The sequence below is a fragment of the Nestor notabilis genome, unplaced genomic scaffold (genome assembly GCF_000696875.1).
Source record: "Nestor notabilis isolate BGI_N333 unplaced genomic scaffold, ASM69687v1 scaffold9438, whole genome shotgun sequence".
In the NCBI taxonomy this organism is placed as follows: domain Eukaryota; kingdom Metazoa; phylum Chordata; class Aves; order Psittaciformes; family Psittacidae; genus Nestor; species Nestor notabilis.
In genome coordinates this window covers 41422-60433 of record NW_009940722.1, presented here as the reverse complement: position 1 = coordinate 60433, position 19012 = coordinate 41422, and the positions used below count along the sequence as shown (strand labels likewise).

At 42.6% G+C, this 19012-nt stretch overlaps 1 protein-coding gene across 1 annotated transcript; it reads left to right on the top strand.

Moving 5' to 3' along the window:
• Positions 1–13873: 13873 nt before the first annotated feature.
• On the top strand, positions 13874–17336 carry SETBP1 (SET binding protein 1; the record flags this gene model as incomplete). The annotated part of the gene is made up of 1 exon (XM_010020512.1): positions 13874–17336. A coding segment is annotated over one exon (3463 nt), but the record flags the coding sequence as incomplete, so codon positions are not given.
• Between the last annotated feature and the right edge of the window lie 1676 nt (positions 17337–19012).

Sequence of the window (19012 nt, the reverse complement as noted above, 5' to 3'; positions counted from 1 at the left end):
ACATTGTTTCTACTCACTGAAATAATATTTTTACAAAATGTGTATCCACAGTTGTTGTCGGAGAAGGGTAGCCAAGTCAAAAGAAATGATTACGTGTTCTGGATATATTTACAAGGAGAAACCACCAGATGGGAACGCATATAGTGATGAGACTAAAAACTTAATTTTTAATACCTACTGCTGCAGTCCCTCCACCTGAGTCCTTGTCAGTCTGACAAACCTAAATGTGTCCCTGGATGTGTCAGGAAGAATTTAGGCCAATTTTTTTTTATTATATCTCTTGTACTGAAGCCTAGCCTTTGTGCACAGCACTGGCTTCTCTTTAAATATTCGCCTCATCAGTAAGAGTAATTGCAAAATATGTCACATGTGGGGAAAGGAATGCCAGTAAGCTTTATTTCTCGTCTCTCTTCATCTCTGGAGATACTATACATTAAGGATTCTGGCACCCTCAATTATGCCTTACCAATTCCAGGAGGAAAAAAAAAAGGCACAAAAAAAAAAAAATTACTGTAATAAATCTCACAATCTCTAGTCAGGGAAAACCTGAATTCTCAGGTATCCATAACAAGCTGAGCAGCCTGCAGCAGCAGAAATTACAAGTACTGCACACTGAACTAAAGTCTCTGGCACTTTAAAGTGCACATTTTCTAGCTTTGCCCTTTCCATAGTATTCCGCGGGGGCCACCCATCGCAACTGCTGATAAGGTCGTGTGCAGAGTGGGTGATGAATCTGCACTGATTTCAGAAGGTTTTTCTTAGATATGCATGTATCCGCTAGAGAAACCCTTAAAAGGGGGACTATGCAGAAGTGTATTCACTGTCTAGCAGAAAACAGAACAAAGAGGGGAAAACCACAAAAAGAAATAATGACTATTGAGTAATAAGTAAATACCTTACCTAAAGTACAACAGATTTTTTTTTCACTCATTTGAAGTATGTTTAAAGCATTCACTGAAAAGTCTTTGCATCAGTGATTTCGATGTATGCAATCTTTTTGTATAGTGATTTGAGATTTAGCTTTTGCTCTTTGTTCTCCCCCTCACCCAAGAAACCCCCAAACACCTTTTGGAACACTGAGTGTGACATTTAGATTGAGGCAGAGACCTCCAGCAGTTCAGTGGTTTGTACCTGGGCTCATGTTTTGAGACTGTGATGCAGCATACAAAACAGCAGAGAAATTTAAACCAGAAAAGACCAAATCAATACATTCTTCCATACTTAAAACAGAAAAAGGGCAAGAACAAAAGCAGTCAATGCCTAAAACGGACTCCAGGTTTCTTCATGTGTTCAGATCGAGGATGTTTCAGTTTTCTACTGTTTTACAGATGTTTGTGAGACTTAGATCCAGATTTGGTATCAGGCTTGGTGTCTTCTTTTAAAATTCAGGGCCAAATGTCATTTATATGGTAGGGACAGAGTCAGCCTGGAGGACGATTTCACATATATTTGCCCCTCAAGAATCCATGTTCAAGCAGCACAGAGGAATTGCAGTAACTTCCCCTGTGCCATGCTGGTAGCCTGAGTTTGTTAAGCTGATGGCATTTGACATCACTCACCCTTGCAGAGCCATGTATGGTACAATGCTGACCATCCTTGTTCCAGGGGAAGCCACATCTCACTGGGCTTGTCAAGATAGAAAGGCCTTTCCTAGTAAATCAACTCTGTTGTACCAGTGGGACACTCCACCTTATAGCAGCAGGGAATATGGCAAGTTAAATGAATTGTTAAAAATGTGAAATATTCTTTTTGGTGCCAAGAATGAGGAGGAATTGTTAGGATGAATCCAGAACTAAGGTACGTCTAGGGATGAAAATTGTTCTAGGGGAAGAGAGAAGAGACTCTCAACAATGAGATTTATTACATTGGGATACAGCCTCCCAGAGGAAGGGCTTGAAGACAAATTGCTGGAATTGCTTGACACCAGGTTGGACAAAACACTGAAGGAAATATAGAGAGGATATATAGTCACAGATTTTTAAGGCTAGAAGTCATTGTGATCACTTAGTCAAATCTCCTGCACGACTCATGTCAGGGGATTTGCCTAAATGTATTCCTGTTACAAGTCCAACAGCACTAATACATATAAGTTAGAAAAACACCCAGCCCTGATTTAAAAGTAACTTCCAAAAATACAGAATCCATTGCTATCATAAGCTGTTCTCATGTTTATTTATATCCTCTGTTAAAAATATAGGCCATGTTTCTCATCTCAGTTTTTCTAGCTTTGGCTTCAAACCCTATACAGCTGCTAAACTGAAGGACCTTCTTGTTAGCACTCTTTTCCCCTGTATTTTTAGTCCCTTTGACATGTGCCTCAGATGCTTATAGCACTGGGTTCACCTGTGGTTTAGCGTATCTCCCTCTACTCAAGTAGCTCTTGGAAACACTTGTCTTCTGCCTACTGTTCTCATGCCAGTCCTTCAGAATAAGTTACATTTTGAAAAGAATGAGACATAACTTTGCTCCCTTAGCAGTGGAGAAATGCACTTTGAGGTCTGAAATGTGCACTGCCTGCTTCTGATTTACCCTGTGTGCCAAGCTGCTTGGATAGGGGACTGTACTTTCAGTGTCAGTATTTTTATAGTTACTCAACTCGAGCACACAGTCAGCACTTAAGAGGAAGCAATAACAGGGCTGGGAATAGTTTTGCTTTGTCAACATGTGTAGAGCAAAGAAATGTACTTAGATGAGTTACTAGAAGAAGGGCAATTAAAAGGGCAATGCTCTGAAGTGCTGGCAGTACTGCACCATCACTCTGTCTAGTCTTAATGTCTCCATTCCTAAGGGGAGCCTGTGCATAGAAATCATTGGATTTCTGCACAGTTTCAAGAATTGAAGGGTTTCTTCAGAGCAGATCTTCAGCGTAGGATAAGCCAAATTCTGACCCGGAGAGCTATGAGCTTTGCTGTTCTGGATGTTAATGCCAGGCCTGAATTCATATTAAAAGGTTTTCCACCTGCCAATTCAACCTCATGGGTGAAAGACTGGGGACTCAATAAGCAGAATTTCACCCCTCATTTCTTAGGTAAGAAACTAGAGAAGTTTGGAGGTCATTTAAACACAAAACTGCACTTGGGGTGCTTTTCAATCTTCTTTTCTAGACCACTGTTCTCTGCCCTTTCTTTTTCTGGTCTGTGTTGTTGTTGATTCATGTGTGTGAAGACAAACCTAAACTTGATTAGTACCTTCAAGTAATGCTGCTATACCTTAATAAAACTATGGTTAGCCTGGTGCTGCTGTTGTGAAGATGGTTGAGAAAGTCTTGAAAATAAAAAATCAAGGGACAATTAAATCTTGGGTTCAGCTCCCATATGGATTTCTGCGGAGATTCACACTTAATAAAAGACAGAAAATTGCATTTTATAAATACTGGTAGTGGGGAACTGTGGCATTTAGAAGAGAGAATCGCTCCACCAGAAAACTCACTTCAGCAAAATGATGCAGCCCAGTTGAGCCCCTTTTATGATCTGAGAAATGACTGTTTTTATAGCACACTAAATAAAACCTGCTATTCGAGCTGGAGGTTTATTAGTAAAGGTGATTTTGCCATAGCTGGGCAGGGAGGGGAGGAAGGAGATGAGGGATGAACATCAAAGCAGAAATACGTGTCGTTCAGAAAAAGCACAGCGGTGCATCCAAATTGTGGTGTCACTCAACTAGCATTGCCACAGAAAATCTCATGCCATTACTTTTTTTGATGTTGTTACTCTGAAATGTTATTGCTAGCCTAGCTGATTTTCCGCCAGTGGGAAAGGCTTGGCTAGGGGTGTGATTGGGAGCCTGCAAAAATATGTGGGTGGAAGTGGCATCTGCAGGGGGCTGAAACCAGGGAATGTTAAAATCAGTTCTTAAGGAGAGCATTTCAGTTTAGCTAGGACAGCTTGTGATGTTGCCGATGGCCCAAATCACTGCTGTTATGTTCTCGAAAGGGGATTTGCTGGTGGGCCTTAGCATCCTTATAGTCTATGCCTCAGGCATCTCAATCAGACATACTGATTGTCTTCAAACCTGACCTCCTCAGGAGTGTAAACTAAAATCACCTGATTGAGGACTAAAATCCTCAACTCAGCCACAGGGGCATCATCTGTAGTCCAGAAACAGATGTCTGCCATGCTTTTGACATTTTCTACATGTGCAGCAGATTTCCTCAGTTATCACCTCCTGGGGTTGCTGCTGGTTTTAAGGGAAAGGGAGAGGGATCACTTTTTATCTGCCAAGAATGGCAAAAATAGGCAGAGGTGGTGGCAAACTGGGAAAATTAAGCTGCTGAAGCTCTGCATATCCAGTAGCCTTTTGCCAATGGGGTGGGTTTCATTTGCATGCCTGCTTGGACAGTTCAGATGACTGCACACAGCGAAAGGGAAGATGACTGTGCTCCTATTCCCTTCCACCAGAAGATAATTATTTTGCTGGTGAAAGCAAAGGAGAATCGCACTCGGGAGTTTGATCTGAGACCAGCTTTTTGAGAGAATCCAGAATATGTCCTATCTCGGGGTGGTACACCCCACACTATGTGCTAGCTTTGCACAGAGCACAGTAACTTTTCAGCATGTACCCAGTGGAGCCAGAAGTTCATCACATATGACTTCTTTAAGCAGATTTTTCAAAGGGAACGAACCTTTTACATTTTGCTGCAGATCACTGAAGTTCATCTTTTCAGGGTGAATTTGCTGAAAGCGAAGATGATGCTTTCCCTGAACTCATGATACAGGACAGATCTTAATGCAGGGAAGTGGGAAGACACTGTACATTTCACCTCTCCTGCAAATTTTCATAACACAGCTGCACCAGATAGATGTCCTGACAGATTTCTGGAGTCTTTTCTGATGCTGCTGCACATGCAATACTTCATGCTAGACCTTAGCTGCAATCATGATGCTTTGAAAGAATTAATCTGGCTATCAGTAACTGCTAAATGAAGTGCAAGCTGAAAGAATGATGAGCTAACTGACTGGAGCTCACAGCTTTTATGGGCTTCTCTAAATGCCTGTTTTCAGGTGAATTCAGCATCTCCTTGACATTTAAGGACTCAATTTATAATCAAATTATTTAACTCTAGTGGAAAGAATCACTGGCTCCAATGGAAAAGTCATTTATATTTCCCCCACTCCTTGGAAAAAAAGTATTCAGGGAAACACTGCAATTCCTATACTAAATGAAGGATAAAAGAAATCTTTCAATGAAAATTAAGCACTGCAAGCGTTTAATAATCATAGAAGAAATGTACAGTGCACAGCTGCTCGTATCTTTATTTCCAATTTAGTAATCTGAGACGCGCTGAAGCATTAACGTCCTAGACAACAGCACAAACCTTTCAGAGATGATTACCACTTACCGCTCACATTCCTGAAGGTCCATCTTGGGATCCTTCTGCAGTCTGATTTGGTCAAGTCACTGTACAGATATACATTGCCCTCTACAACTTCAAGGTACATAGAAAAATGGAAGAGCAGGATGAGATAGAAACTTGGATGTGCAACATTATAGTTACGCAATAGGGAGAGTTAGGTTGAGCTCTACAAATATACCACTTCCAAAGGGGCGGAAGTATGTTTTACATATGAATAATAAAGCCTTAGTATCACTGCTGCTAAGTTCATTAGAAAGACTTTTAAACAAACAAAAGCATGCAGCTTAGCAAAGGCTTCTTGCTCTGTGAATCCTGGCTTTGTGGATGTAATGTTGAAAGCAGTTGCTTACAAATCTTTGCGCTGGTGTGAGGACAAACAAGGACCAAACCAGGGTTATCTCACCAGATGAATGGGCAAAACTGTACAAGTCCCATTGTAGTCCACCTTAGCTAGTGCCCGGTTGCTTTCTCCCAGCTGCCTAAACTGTGGCAGCAAACTGTGTTATGCTTAAAAATGATATTTAAACTGCACTGTTATGTTGGTGGTGTTGAGCTCTTTGTTGGAGATGACAGAAAAATCCCATTGTTTAGAGTTTTCCCAGACGTGGTGCTTAATACAAAGCCGTGAAAAGAGCAGGGTTATTTAAACATTTGATAAAGAAAATATGTGCATAAATGGGTGCATGCCACTAGTAAGGAGCAGATCAGCTCGCAGCCCACAACAACATTCAACATATTGCAATTTGCCCAAATAAAATCCTCAATCCCTGTACCTGGAAAATGGAAGTGTCTGAAATCCAGCAGAAGTTTGAAACAGTGTGCAAGTCATCCAGTTTAAAGCTGGTAGCAGAATTAATCTGGAATAACTTTGGAATTTCTGAACTGTTTAGCAAATAATGATGCTTTACCAGGAATGTGTGAAAAATTATGATTTGCAACCATGTAAGCACCTTTGGACCCTTCAGTAATGTCTTCACACTGCTTTGTCTTTTCCTTTAGGATAAGTGTTTACATAGGTATTCTCAAAACAATTATAATGCAAAAGCCTGAACTTCACTTCCTCTGTATTGGCACAATTACACAAATATCTCAAGGAAGAAAGAGCTACATAGCAATGAGAGTGCAAATCTGGAAGGACCTCCAGCATCTTCAGTGAAGAGCCTCCTGATTTCCACAAGACTTGAACCACAGTCTGCAATGTTTGTGTTCCATGAATGGACACAAACAGGTGATGCTTTGCTTTTAATTGACCCATTCCAATCTCGCACTGTGTCTTGCTCTCAGGAAGTGTCCCCATAGCTTCATGTTGATTCCTGCCCCTCTTTCGATGCCTAACAAATGGTCCTCACTCCCGTGAGTGTGGTGGTTCTTGGGCTTCATGCTATTGAAGACTCAGGGAGCTGGGGAAGGGGTAAATGCTGATCTGGAAGATCACCTTGTTTGGAATGATAGCAATGAATTCTATCATCTGATGATGTGTTTTCCATTAGTAATTCCATTAGAATTAAAGCCCCTACATCCGTTTTGAACTAGATTCAGTGAGGTTTCTTAGAAGACACTACTGTTGTTTGTGCTTCCACCAAGTGTCATATATTGGTTTGTGATTCCTCCTCTCTTGTTAGAGTCACTGAGGACCTAAAGGATTTCCTGAAACCATTTCAGATGCAATTATGAAGTGACTTGTCTTGGTCACAGGCTCCTCCTGTGAACTGATCACATCTCATGTTGATGACAGCTCAACCTGTAAACCATCAGGCCAGAGTTGTTCCCCTGAACCTGGTGTCTCCTCTGCTTGGCATCTTTTATTTACAGAGTATAACTACCCCAGGAAGGCTCAATGCATTCACCAAAATACATGATATATCTCCAACCTGTAGTTCTGACTTCAGGTGAGCAGTTTGCAAATGTCCCACTGGGACACAAGAGGAAATGCTCAATTTTGAGCACAAGTATGAGCTGAGCTAACATTATTTATTCATGTGTTGGAACTAAGAATCTTAGGATTTTTTTCCTCTCAAAGGATTTTCTTCTCCAGTAACATGTTTTCATGCATGTCTACGAAGTAGAAACTGAACAGAAAGCTTTTTTCAAGAGGAACAGATCACCTGGAGCTTCTTCAGTTTTTAGGCGGTCCTTGCACTGGACCAAAACAGAGACTAAGTTTTTAGAAAATGGGTGCCAATTGCATTTTTCACTTAGTGCTGCCAGTTTTATTCATTCAGTCTTGAAAAATCTTAGGTTGATCTAAGACAAGTGATGTCCCTCAGGGATCGATGTTGGGACCTACCGTGTTCAATATCTCTGTTGGTGACATGGACAGTGGGATTGATGCGCCCTCAGCAAGTTTGCCGACGACACCAAGCTGTGTGGCTCGGTTGATAGGCTGGAGGGAAGGGATGCCATCCAGAGGGACCTGGACACGCTTGTGAGGTGGGCCCGTGCCAACCTCATGAAGTTTAACCTAGCCAAGTGCAAGGTCCTACACCTGAGTCGGCAGAACCCCAGGCACAGCTACAGGCTGGGCAGAGAACTGATTCGAATCAGCCCTGTGGAGAAGGACTTGGGGGTGGTGGTTGGTAAGAAGCTTGACATGAGCCAGCTTCAGTGTGCGCTTGCAGCCCAGAAAGCCAACCGTATCCTGGGCTGTATCAAAAGAAGCGTGACCAGCAGGTCAAAGGAGGTGATCCTGCCCCTCTACTCTGCTCTTGTGAGACCTCACTTGGAGTATTGTGTCCAGTTCTGGTGTCCTCAACATTAAAAGGACATGGAGCTGTTGGAGCGAGTCCAGAGGAGGGCCGTGAGTATGATAAGAGGCCTGGAGTACCTCATTTATGAAGACAAGCTGTGAAAGTTGGGGCTGTTCAGCCTGGCGCAGAGTAGGCTGCGCGCCTTCCAGTATCTGAAGGGGGTGTATAAGGATGTTGGGGAGGGACTCTTCGTTAGAGACTGTAGTGGTAGGACAAGGGGGAATGGGTTTAAATTAAACAGGGGAAGTTTAGATTAGATATAAAGGAGAAGTTCTTTACAGTGAGGGTGGTGAGGCACTGGAATAGGTTGCCCAAGGAAGTTGTGAATGCTCCAACCCTGGTGGTGTTCAAGGCCAGACTGGACAGAGCCTTGGGCGACATAGTTTAGTGTGTGGTGTCCCTGCTCATGGCAGAGGGGTTGGAACTAGATGATCTTAAGGTCCTTTCCACCCTTAACTGTTCTATGATTCTATGACTTTTTACTGGGCACCAAAGGTCTGTCATCAGCATTTTCTGGGGTATAAGTATAAGCTTATGCTAAAGCAGGTATGAATTCAGGCCTGGCTTTGCTCTGAGTTGGCTGGTTACAAGGAAGGTCCATTTTGCATGCAATACCACTACCATAGCAAAATGTTGTGCTTGAGCTAAATCCTTCTCTGCATGGTTTGGAAACAATGCCTTGTGACCCAGTGTCTAGACAACTCGGGTGACAAGCAGAGCAAATACCCACATAGATCCAAGCAGTCACAACTTCATCCCATGGATTTTCAATGAGATGCCAGCTCCTAGTTGCCAAAATTACTACCAAAAATGGCTTACAAGTTCCTAGACCACACAGAAGTATTGCACAGTGTTTTGATGAGATTTGTTCTCACTGGAGAGGCAGGGGTGGCCCTGAGATAAAAGCAACCACTTCCCAAGACTGATTGTAAGTGACATTATTCATTTAGGAAAGCTTTCCTCTTTTTCTTTCCATTTTTTTTAATTTTATTTTATTTCCAGTCTATGAAGATGATAACAAAGGATGGTATGTCTCCAGAGCACACTCTGATGTGTCACTGTGGATGCCAATCCCCACAGACGCTCCCAATGTTATTAATTTTTAAAACAAACTTGCTGATTGAGGTTCTGACTGTCTTTAAATTGTCTCTACAAGGAGACTGTGTACTAATTAACCCACAGAAACAATCAGTGATGTACCTTTTTCAAGTTTCAGAGTGATTAGAATATGAAAATGAAGAGCACAATGGTGCAGATGTTTTAAAATCACAGCAGACAGCAATTAGTGACATGGGAACCAGCTGCTTATCTCTCCAGATAAAGCCTCTTAATAGGGAATTACACTTGAGGAGCCATTACACAGATGGATCTGCGAATGATTTAAAGAGGGGGTGTTATAGTATTAACTTTGATTTGCAAGCCAGATTCTTGACAAGCTTTATGTGCATTACTTCCTCAAAAAGGTGTGTTTGAAGGAAGGGGTTTCATCCCCTGCAAGCGATCAGATTTTTCTCAGGTGATGGGTTTCTCTAGTGCTGTATTTTATCATTGTTTTAAATTATTTTTTTTTTATTATTATTATTTTACTAAGCTCTTGATTTGATTGCTGGCATCTCCTCCCACTTCTTGTTTTGGGACTGGAAGCAGCATGTGGATTTAGATAGAAGCTCAGGCAAGGGAATGGGGAGGCAGAGTGAGACATCTAGTAGTTGAATATAAAGAGTCCCTGAGGGATGTATTCTGCTGCTGGGTACTGCTTGCAAAGGAGGGTGCTGCTCACCATGGGACTGATGCAGTCTCATCCTCTCAATTGAAAGGACTGTATGCCAGAATAAAGCTGTTATGAGGAGTAACCACGTCTGCAGGCACAGGGTTGCAGAGGTCTGGCAAGGCAGGTAAACACACAGTCCCACCTCCTCTGCTCTCTGGCCAGCATTCTGTAGCTGATAGTGTACGGGATGTATCCTGCTCATAGGTCTACACACCATTGCCAAAGCTGAGGACTGAAACTCATGACTCTGGCATTAAAATTGTATACTACTAGTAATGGATTCAGAATTTATATTTTTATTCTAAAATTTACCATGCGCTGGATCATGTTACTTAAACTTGCAGTTACAAAAACTATTAGCTTTGTTATGTATATTTCATATTCTTAAAAGGAAAGATGGGATTATTACACACTAAGCACATCCAGCAAACTGAATACCAAGAGAAATACTGACCAAGTCTGGCGAGATGTGATAAAATTGCATGGGCTCAGTTATGCTTCTAGTTTCACAAGAGAAGAAGGAGCAGGCTCCCAGCGCAAAATAGCTAGCTGCTGAAGAAAATCCCATTTAATGAAAGGGCAAACTACAAACAGAGGCAGGCGCTGAAGTTTTAAGTATTTTTAGGGTCTTATAAACCGAAAAGTAAATAAAGCTAAATCTTTCCGTTTTCATGAAAAAGGCCACTATTCTGGATGCTGTTCTTGGCTGTGCTGCCTATACAACCAGTGCCAGTGTCTAACCACCCTTACAGAGAAAACTTTTTTCCTAATATCTAATCTAAACCTCCCCTCCAAAAGTTTAAAGCTGTTCCCAATTGCCCTGACTCTACAGGCCCTTGTCAAAAGCCCCTCTCCAGATTCCTTTTTGGCCCTTTAGGCACTGGGAGCTGCTCTAAGGTCTTCCCAGAGCCTTCACTTCTCCAGGTTGAACAAGCCTGTCTCACAGAAGTGCTCTAGCCCTCTGATCATCTTTGTGGCCCACCAGTAGGACCACTGAGATCAGACATCAATCCAGGTGGATGCACAGGGAAAAAAATACATTAGGCTGCATTACTTCAACTGATTTAATAGTGCTTTTAGATAAACTGTCTCTACATATATATTGTAGCCAGTGAAACCCACCCTGCTGCAGCCAAATGATCTCTGGCTGCTGTGCTACAAAGTTGTTTTGGAGTGATATGGTCATGTCTGGCAAGGTAAAGCAAATAGTAAATGTTATGCTGGAAGAACTAGCATGACGAAACCAGTGGACTGTTATGCGCTTGGGCAGATACACAGTTTTGACATCCCGCTTAGAAAATGGAGTCCCTTTATACTGTAGACTGGTCATTTTTTGAATGCCTGTTGAAGTGGGAGTGCTTATACGTGTGATTAAATGCCTCCAGAGTTGGCACCTTTGATGACATAGGCGTATCTTTCTCATGAATTTTAAGATAGATGTTGTGGTGGCCCGCGGTGCTGCAGTAATGACAAGACTATCATTAGGGATATGCTGGAAATTGCATCATCATTTTATAATGTACAGGCCAAAGAAATGAAGCTAGAGGAGCCAAGCAATATATCAGCATTTATCTTTCTTTGATATATAGCTGGCCTCACAGTTCTGAGCCCTTATTAACAGCCTTAAAAAATAGAGCAGAGATTACTGCTACTTTTAAACTAGAGATCTCTCTGTATGTGGTGCACTTGGAGGACTGGGGTGTTGCCCGTGTATGATGTTTGCACTCACTGCTGAAAACCTTTTTTTTATTTTTTTCCTTGCAAATGAAATTTTTCAGGTCATTTAGTTTCATAGCTCAGCATTTTGGAAATAATGTGGGTATAAAGAGTTGCTTTGATGGCAGCCCTAAGGCTAGGATCTGTGCAGAAACAGCCTGGCAATGCCTTTGTGTGGGTTCTGGGGGCCATAAGAAGCCTCAGCCCACCATTTCCAAAGCATGGTACCTCAGGAAGATGATGTTTCTTGTGAGGCTTGTGTAGGGTACACCCACTTCCATCCCCTCACCAGGGGATGACACCTCCTGCATACCTCCTTATGAGCAACTGACACCTGGGAGCAGGAGAAGCCTCAAATGGCTGAGGTAGAATGAAGATCATGAGCTTTGTCATCAGTTGAAAAAACCCCAAAACCATAAAATCTAACTATCATAATTTGATGCCAGTACTGTTGAATTCCAACCCTCTCTGGCCTCATCCCAAGGATATGGACATGGGTGGGCTCCATCTTCCGAAGGAGGGCATCAGCGACATGGGTCGTGGCTGCTGTGCGCTGTGTGGCTCATGCATAGGAGGCCGCTGTGAGGAGGAGTAGGAGTAAGAGGAACAACTGATTCATTCCCCAAGGGCTGTTTATGCTTTCGGCTCTTTTCTCAGGCTAAAGAAACTGGGTGTCGCTTGCCCGCGACATCTGCAGCTCCACCGCAGCTGCGTGCTTTCATTTTCTCACTCCACAATTCCTGGAAATCTCTGCTTTCCCTGAACATGGCTGGTCCATGTGCACACCAGCTGAGCTATCCGCAGGATTTAAGAGTCCCTGTTTACTCCTCAGATGATGGATCAGAACAGTTTCATTGTTATTGCCCATTCCAGAAAAGCCACATGCCCATTTTTATATGCACATGAAGGGTATCTCAACATCAGTTTGACAATAACATGTATATTTACTGTTCTCCAAATAAGGTACGATGGGCTTGGGGGTGTTCAGCGCTTTTCTTATGCCTGTGACTTTGCTCAGAGCTATGGTAGCCTCATTTTCCAGCTCAAGACCCTCTTATGCTGACAGCCTCCTTGCCCGAAGTCTTCTTTTGCAAACACCCCAGACAGGGATCTAGCGTAATGCTTCTGGTAGAAACTTAATTGTACCAGAGTGTTTGCAGAAACATGAGACACTTTTAGCAGTTTTTTTCTATTGTTCTTTCCTTAGTTACACATATATTTTAAGTGTCTCATCATTTATTTGGCACTCAGAACAGTGTCATTACAGTTTGTTAACAACAGTTGTTTACAGCACTAGGTGTACAAATCAGTTGCACAGTTTGATCCAGAGCTTTACAGAACATCCTCCTAAATGTAACAGGAGAAAACAAATGGATAAAAGAGGTCAGTTAACTAAAGTAAAAGCAATAAGTTTTGTTTTTTTTTATTTTCAGAGACTTATCAAATAGTTATGGCTGCAGCAAATATAATTTCTTCAGCTGAAGGAGGCTTACCAAGAAAAAAAAGTAGACTTTCTTTTCCTCTGTAAGAGCCTTCAGTATAATTCTGCCCTTATTGTAACCTCTGCAGCTTGAAAAGCTGCTGTCAGATTAAAAATCATATTGAAAATATCTCTTACCAACATTGCAAATAGCAGATTATTAAAATGGAAAGGGAGTAATGCAAATCTTGAAACTGCCAAGTGTGTCTCACACACTCCATGCTATGCATATGATTTTAAGCACTAAGTTTGTGGGGATGACTTCTATGTGGAAATTTTATCAAGCAAATCTTTGCTGTTTCTGGATTCACAGGGAAGTGAACCCACAGGATTTCCTCTTGTTTGTTACAACTTCCGAGATAATTCTGCATTTTTTCTTGTTTACAACAATAAGCTTAATTGCTGTTGTTGAGCATCAAGTTGTGTGAGGGATTATTTTTTAGGGAAAAGGGATTCTCACCAGGAGGTTGAATTGCATCATTCATCCATTGAAAGGAAATAATTTACTTGTGGTTTAAATTAAAAATCAATAGAATATGTTTCCTTAGCAATTTTGCATTTGTAGAAATATTTCCATTGTTCTTAGAGTGGGAAAGCAAAACAAAATTTGTTTACGTTGCAAGAATCTAAATACAAATTAAGTATAAGTATAAAGTATAAGACTTTATAAAGGCTCCTAACCCTTACAAGGGCATGTGTTAAGAATAGTTGTCATTTGCTGTACAAATAAAAAGCTGCAACCAGGGGTTATGAATGGACTGATAAACTAATATTTTCTTTTCTGTTTATTTTCTGCTGCCTTCCAGGTTTATGAAAGGCCACAAAAACATTCTGCTCTACACTATGATCCGGGCCTCCAACAAGACTTCACCGGTGACACCTTAAAATCAAAGCACCAGCAGAAAAGTAGCAACCAGCACCACCTTGACTGGTCAATGAGCTCCGACACAGGATCCACTTCTCAAAGTTGCTTCATGAACACAGAACCCAGTCGAGAAGCAATTAGTGCCACCAAGGTATCCACTCCAGAACCAGGAGTTTCCTTCAGCAAATCCCAAGCAAAGAAGTCCTGTGCCAGCAGCACATGGGGGCAGCTGTCAGCCAGTAGTAAGGAGCTTGCCATTTGCAGTGCAGTCCCATCACCCAACAACATCAGCGTGGCCACCCAGCCCAGCAGTGCCTCTGAGTGCAACGGGCTTTTGCCACTTGGTGATCCGGAAGGAAGCATGCAGCTGGAGGTCCCCGATCAGCCCACTGGGAATATAAAGAAGAAGTCCAGCAAAAAGGACTTGTTAAGTCAAACAATCCAAACCACAGACATCGAATGGGTGAAGAGTGCTCAGAAAGCATTTGACAGCAAACCTCATGACAGTATGGAAGGGAAAAAGGAGTCTTACTCGATGGAAAGTCTATTGGATACATCACCCTTGAAGCAGAATCCCGCTTCTGCTAGCAGTTGTGAAAGTGACACCAGTCATGTACGAATTACTATCCCAATAAAGTCTCCGACAACAGATGCATCTGGCCACAAAAGGAAAAAAAGGCAATCCACAAAATCTATTGAGAAAACTATCCAGGAGAAAAGTCTACCTCCTGGGCTTGCTATGAGCAGTGAAGTAGCAAACAGGACTATCTCTCAACCAGAGGGCAGTAAAAAGGATCTTAGAGCCACAAAGCCAGGGAAAGTGATTGAAAATGAGTCCCCCTTAGCAGCTATTGACAGCGGCATGCTTACTGACAGAGCTTCCCCCAACAGTGCCACCAGACTCAGAAAACCATTAGCTCTGACATCCACTCTCCTACCTACCGATCTTCCCACAGCTGGCAAATTAGCTGAGGTCCAGCACCCCAAACATGCAGCTAAGCGGCGATGGACCTGCAGCAAGCCTAAATCTATCCTTCGGGAGACCTCCATGACAACATCTGAGAAGCTGATGGTGGAGCCTCCTTCAGCCTATCCCATCACACCATCCAGCCCTCTGTATACCAATACTGACAGTCTTACTGTGATCACACCAGTCAAGAAAAAAAGAGGACGACCAAAGAAACAGCCTCTGCTCACTGTTGAAACCATTCATGAGGGGACCTCCACCAGCCCAGTGAGTCCAATCAGTCGTGAATTTCCAGGAACAAAGAAAAGGAAGAGGAGACGGAATCTAGCCAAGTTGGCCCAGATGGTTCCAGGAGAGGACAAGTCAATCAGTGAACTTAAGTTTCATAAAAAGGTCGGGAAGCTTGGGGTCTTGGATAAGAAAACTATCAAAACCATTAATAAAATGAAGACCCTCAAGAGGAAGAATATTCTCAATCAGATCTTGTCCTCCTGCTCCAGCAGCATAGCTCTGAAGGCAAAAGTCCAGCCACCCTCTAGTGCTGGGCCAACCACCATCGATGCCAGACTAGGGAAGCAGATCAATGTCAGCAAGAGGGGGACAATCTATATTGGCAAAAAACGGGGCAGAAAGCCAAGAGCAGAGCTGCAGCCTCAGACAGAAGAACCTAAGACAGCCATCAAGCACTCAAGGCCTGTTTCCAGCCAGCCAGAAAACCCAGCAGTGCCTTCCAACCTGCAGTCACTTGTGGCATCGTCACCAGCAGCTATTCATCCGCTTTCGACACAGTTAGTCGGGACTAATGGCAACCTTAGCCCTGCAAGCACTGAAACTAATTTTTCAGAGCTAAAAACTATGCCAAATCTTCAACCAATCAGTGCTCTTCCTACAAAAACCCAGAAAGGAATGCACAGTGGAACTTGGAAGCTGTCTCCACCCAGGTTAATGGCTAATTCACCTTCCCACCTCTGTGAAATAGGTTCTCTGAAAGAAGTCACGCTGTCTCCGGTGAGTGAGTCTCACAGTGAAGAAACCATACCGAGCGACAGTGGGATAGGTACAGACAACAACAGCACTTCTGACCAAGCTGAGAAAAGCTCAGAGTCCCGCCGGAGATACTCCTTTGATTTCTGCACCCTGGACAATCCAGAGGCTATCCCATCTGACACCAGCACAAAGAACAGGCATGGTCACCGGCAGAAACATCTCATTGTGGATAACTTTCTCTCTCATGAGAGTATTAAAAAGCCAAAGCACAAGAGGAAAAGGAAAAGCCTGCAGAACAGAGATGACCTCCAGTTTCTGGCAGACCTTGAGGAACTCATCAATAAGTTTCAAGTGTTCAGGATTTCCCATAGAAGTTACACATTTTATCATGAAAATCCATATCCCAGCATCTTCAGGATTAATTTTGATCACTACTACCCTGTGCCATATATCCAGTATGACCCATTGCTCTATCTTCGCAGGACCTCTGACATGAAGTCTAAGAAGAAGCGTGGTAGACCTGCCAAAACCAATGACACCATGACAAAGGTGCCTTTTTTACAAGGGTTCGGTTACCCTATTCCCAGTGGGAGTTACTATGCACCCTATGGAATGCCTTACACATCAATGCCTATGATGAATCTTGGTTACTATGGTCAGTATCCAGCTCCTTTGTACCTGTCTCACACGCTCGGAGCGGCTTCCCCATTTATGAGACCGACCGTGCCCCCTCCCCAGTTCCATGCAAGCTCTCATATGAAGATGTCCACCACTGCCAAGCATAAAGCGAAACATGGAGTGCACCTGCAAACACCTGTGGGAATGGGCCTTGGAGACATGCAGTCCTCTTTGGCTCCTCCAAAGGTGGCAGGAACAAGCCTTTCAAGTGGCCGACTTCACAAGAGGAAACACAAACATAAGCACAAGCATAAGGATGAACGGATATTGGGGACTCATGAAGATCTGAGTGGTCTCTTTGCTAGCAAGCCCACTAGCTTCTCTAGCCATGCGATCAATGAAAGGCTAAGTGGCTCAGATAAAGACCTCTCCTTGCTGAGCGAGAAAAGCAAGCATAAGGAGAAGCAGAAGCACCAGCATTGTGAAACCGGACACAAAGGCTCAAAGAGTAACTTTGAAGTGGATACGCTGTCTACGTTATCACTTTCTGATGCCCAGCAGTGGACACAGAGTAAAGATAAAAACGACTTAAGCAATGATCCCATTGACTCTTGCACAAAGAGATACTCTGGTAATACTGAGAGTAATGGAAGGTCAGAGTCCCTGGACATGTTTGGTGAAATGAATTCCTCAAGTGAGAAGCGGGACAATGATTCAAGTGGGAATAAAAGAAGAAGCTTTGAAGGGTTTGGAACCTACAGGGAAAAGGACATTCAGCCCTTCAGAACAAATAGAAAGGATAGAAGTACTTACGATTCTTCAGCCTCTTCAGGTAAGCTCTACTTTATTCTATTTTACCTTATCGCGTTTAAGTTTTAATGCTGAACAAAGATGTACTTCCCATTTACAGCAAATATTTTTGAGCCAATAACTTATTATTTTTTTTGTATTTGACTCTCATTCTGCATCCAGACTTTGGGGAGATTGACAAGAACACGGCCATACGTTAAGGCAGCATTAAGCCAAAACTTCTTAAAGTCTTTGACTTCTTACAGAGCTTTTTTCTAAACACTTGTTTAGCCTTTGCTTATATCTCATAGCTTGTTGTGCTTCCTCCAAAAATCTCACCATTGCAATCCACAGCAGCAGCAATTGTAAATCCTGTTGGCAAGGTAGGCATCCCTCTTATTGGTGTCTAATATCAGGGGGTGGTAGTCATTGCCCAGCCTTTGGAAGAACAGCCATGGTACTGAGCAGAGAGTCTGCTGTGGCCCACGGAGCGCACAAAAGCCATTTGTTAATGGGATGGACCAGACATGTGGGAAGTTGTGGAGCTGACAATGTCCCATGACTGGTGTGATGTACTGCTGATCCAGAGGGAACCATCATGGTGATAGTTGGGCTGAATGTATGGAAACACCAAGTATAATCCTAGTCTAAATCTGTCACTTGCAGACGGCAGGTGTCATGTAAAGTAATCATCCTGAGCTTTGAGTGGCTGTGGGAAGGGACTGGTGTCATGGAAACAATAAACCCTTGACAATTGACTCTGAAAAGTTTTGAGAGTCATGACTTAGCTATATAAGCTGAGTAGATGAGGAGGGAGGAAGCTCTTTTAGATTCCTAAGGACATCTGTTCCTCTCCTGCAGAGGGGGAAAAAAAAGGAATCTGAATCTTGTCTGAGACTGCATTGTACTTTACAATGGGGAACTGCTTTTGTGATGACACATAGGCAGGTGTTTTGCTGCAATATAAATGAATTTAGCTTGGGTGCAAGCCCAGAGCTCCTGCACCATCAGATATTTGTCACAAAGCAGATTTCACACTTGGTTCTGGAAAAGGGTGAGCTTTGTTGCACCAGCCTGGAGTGAATGAGAGTCTGATTTGTTAAAAAAGAGCTTCAAAGAGGTGTAATTCATAGCCTTCAAAATGAAAAGAGAATCAACTGAGAACATAGAAGGAGCAGAGAATTTGTGTAACCTACTAATGCAAGGCTCTTCAGTTTTGTATTGACTTGTAACTGATTGAGATTCAAAGACTGTTCATGCTTAAGCCCACCTAGACATTTCCTTCATTAAGACCAGAATCTGGATTATAACAATGAAAAGCACTCTAAAGTGAGAGCTTATCCCATGAAAATACTCACATTCATGATACCATATTATATCAGACCAACTGTGATACCTGGAAATATTGGAAAAGAGGCTGAATTCAGTCACCGGTTTTATCAAAGTTGCTGCATGCCTGATAAAGAACAAAATTATTCTCCATGAAGTGCTGCAGTGCTTATTGCACTGAGGAAGTTGTGCCCTATCCAATAAGGGTTAAAAGTCTTCAAAATTTTTAGCAAGTCTATTTCTCAGCTTTTAGTGGAAGTTGCTGATTTCACAGTTTGATAATAGTTGGATTTGTAGCCTTTTTTCTTTCTGAAGAGAAGATGTATTCTATTTCCCAATGTAATATATTTCACATTGGTGTAACAAATTGTCCAGACAGAATTCTCTGAA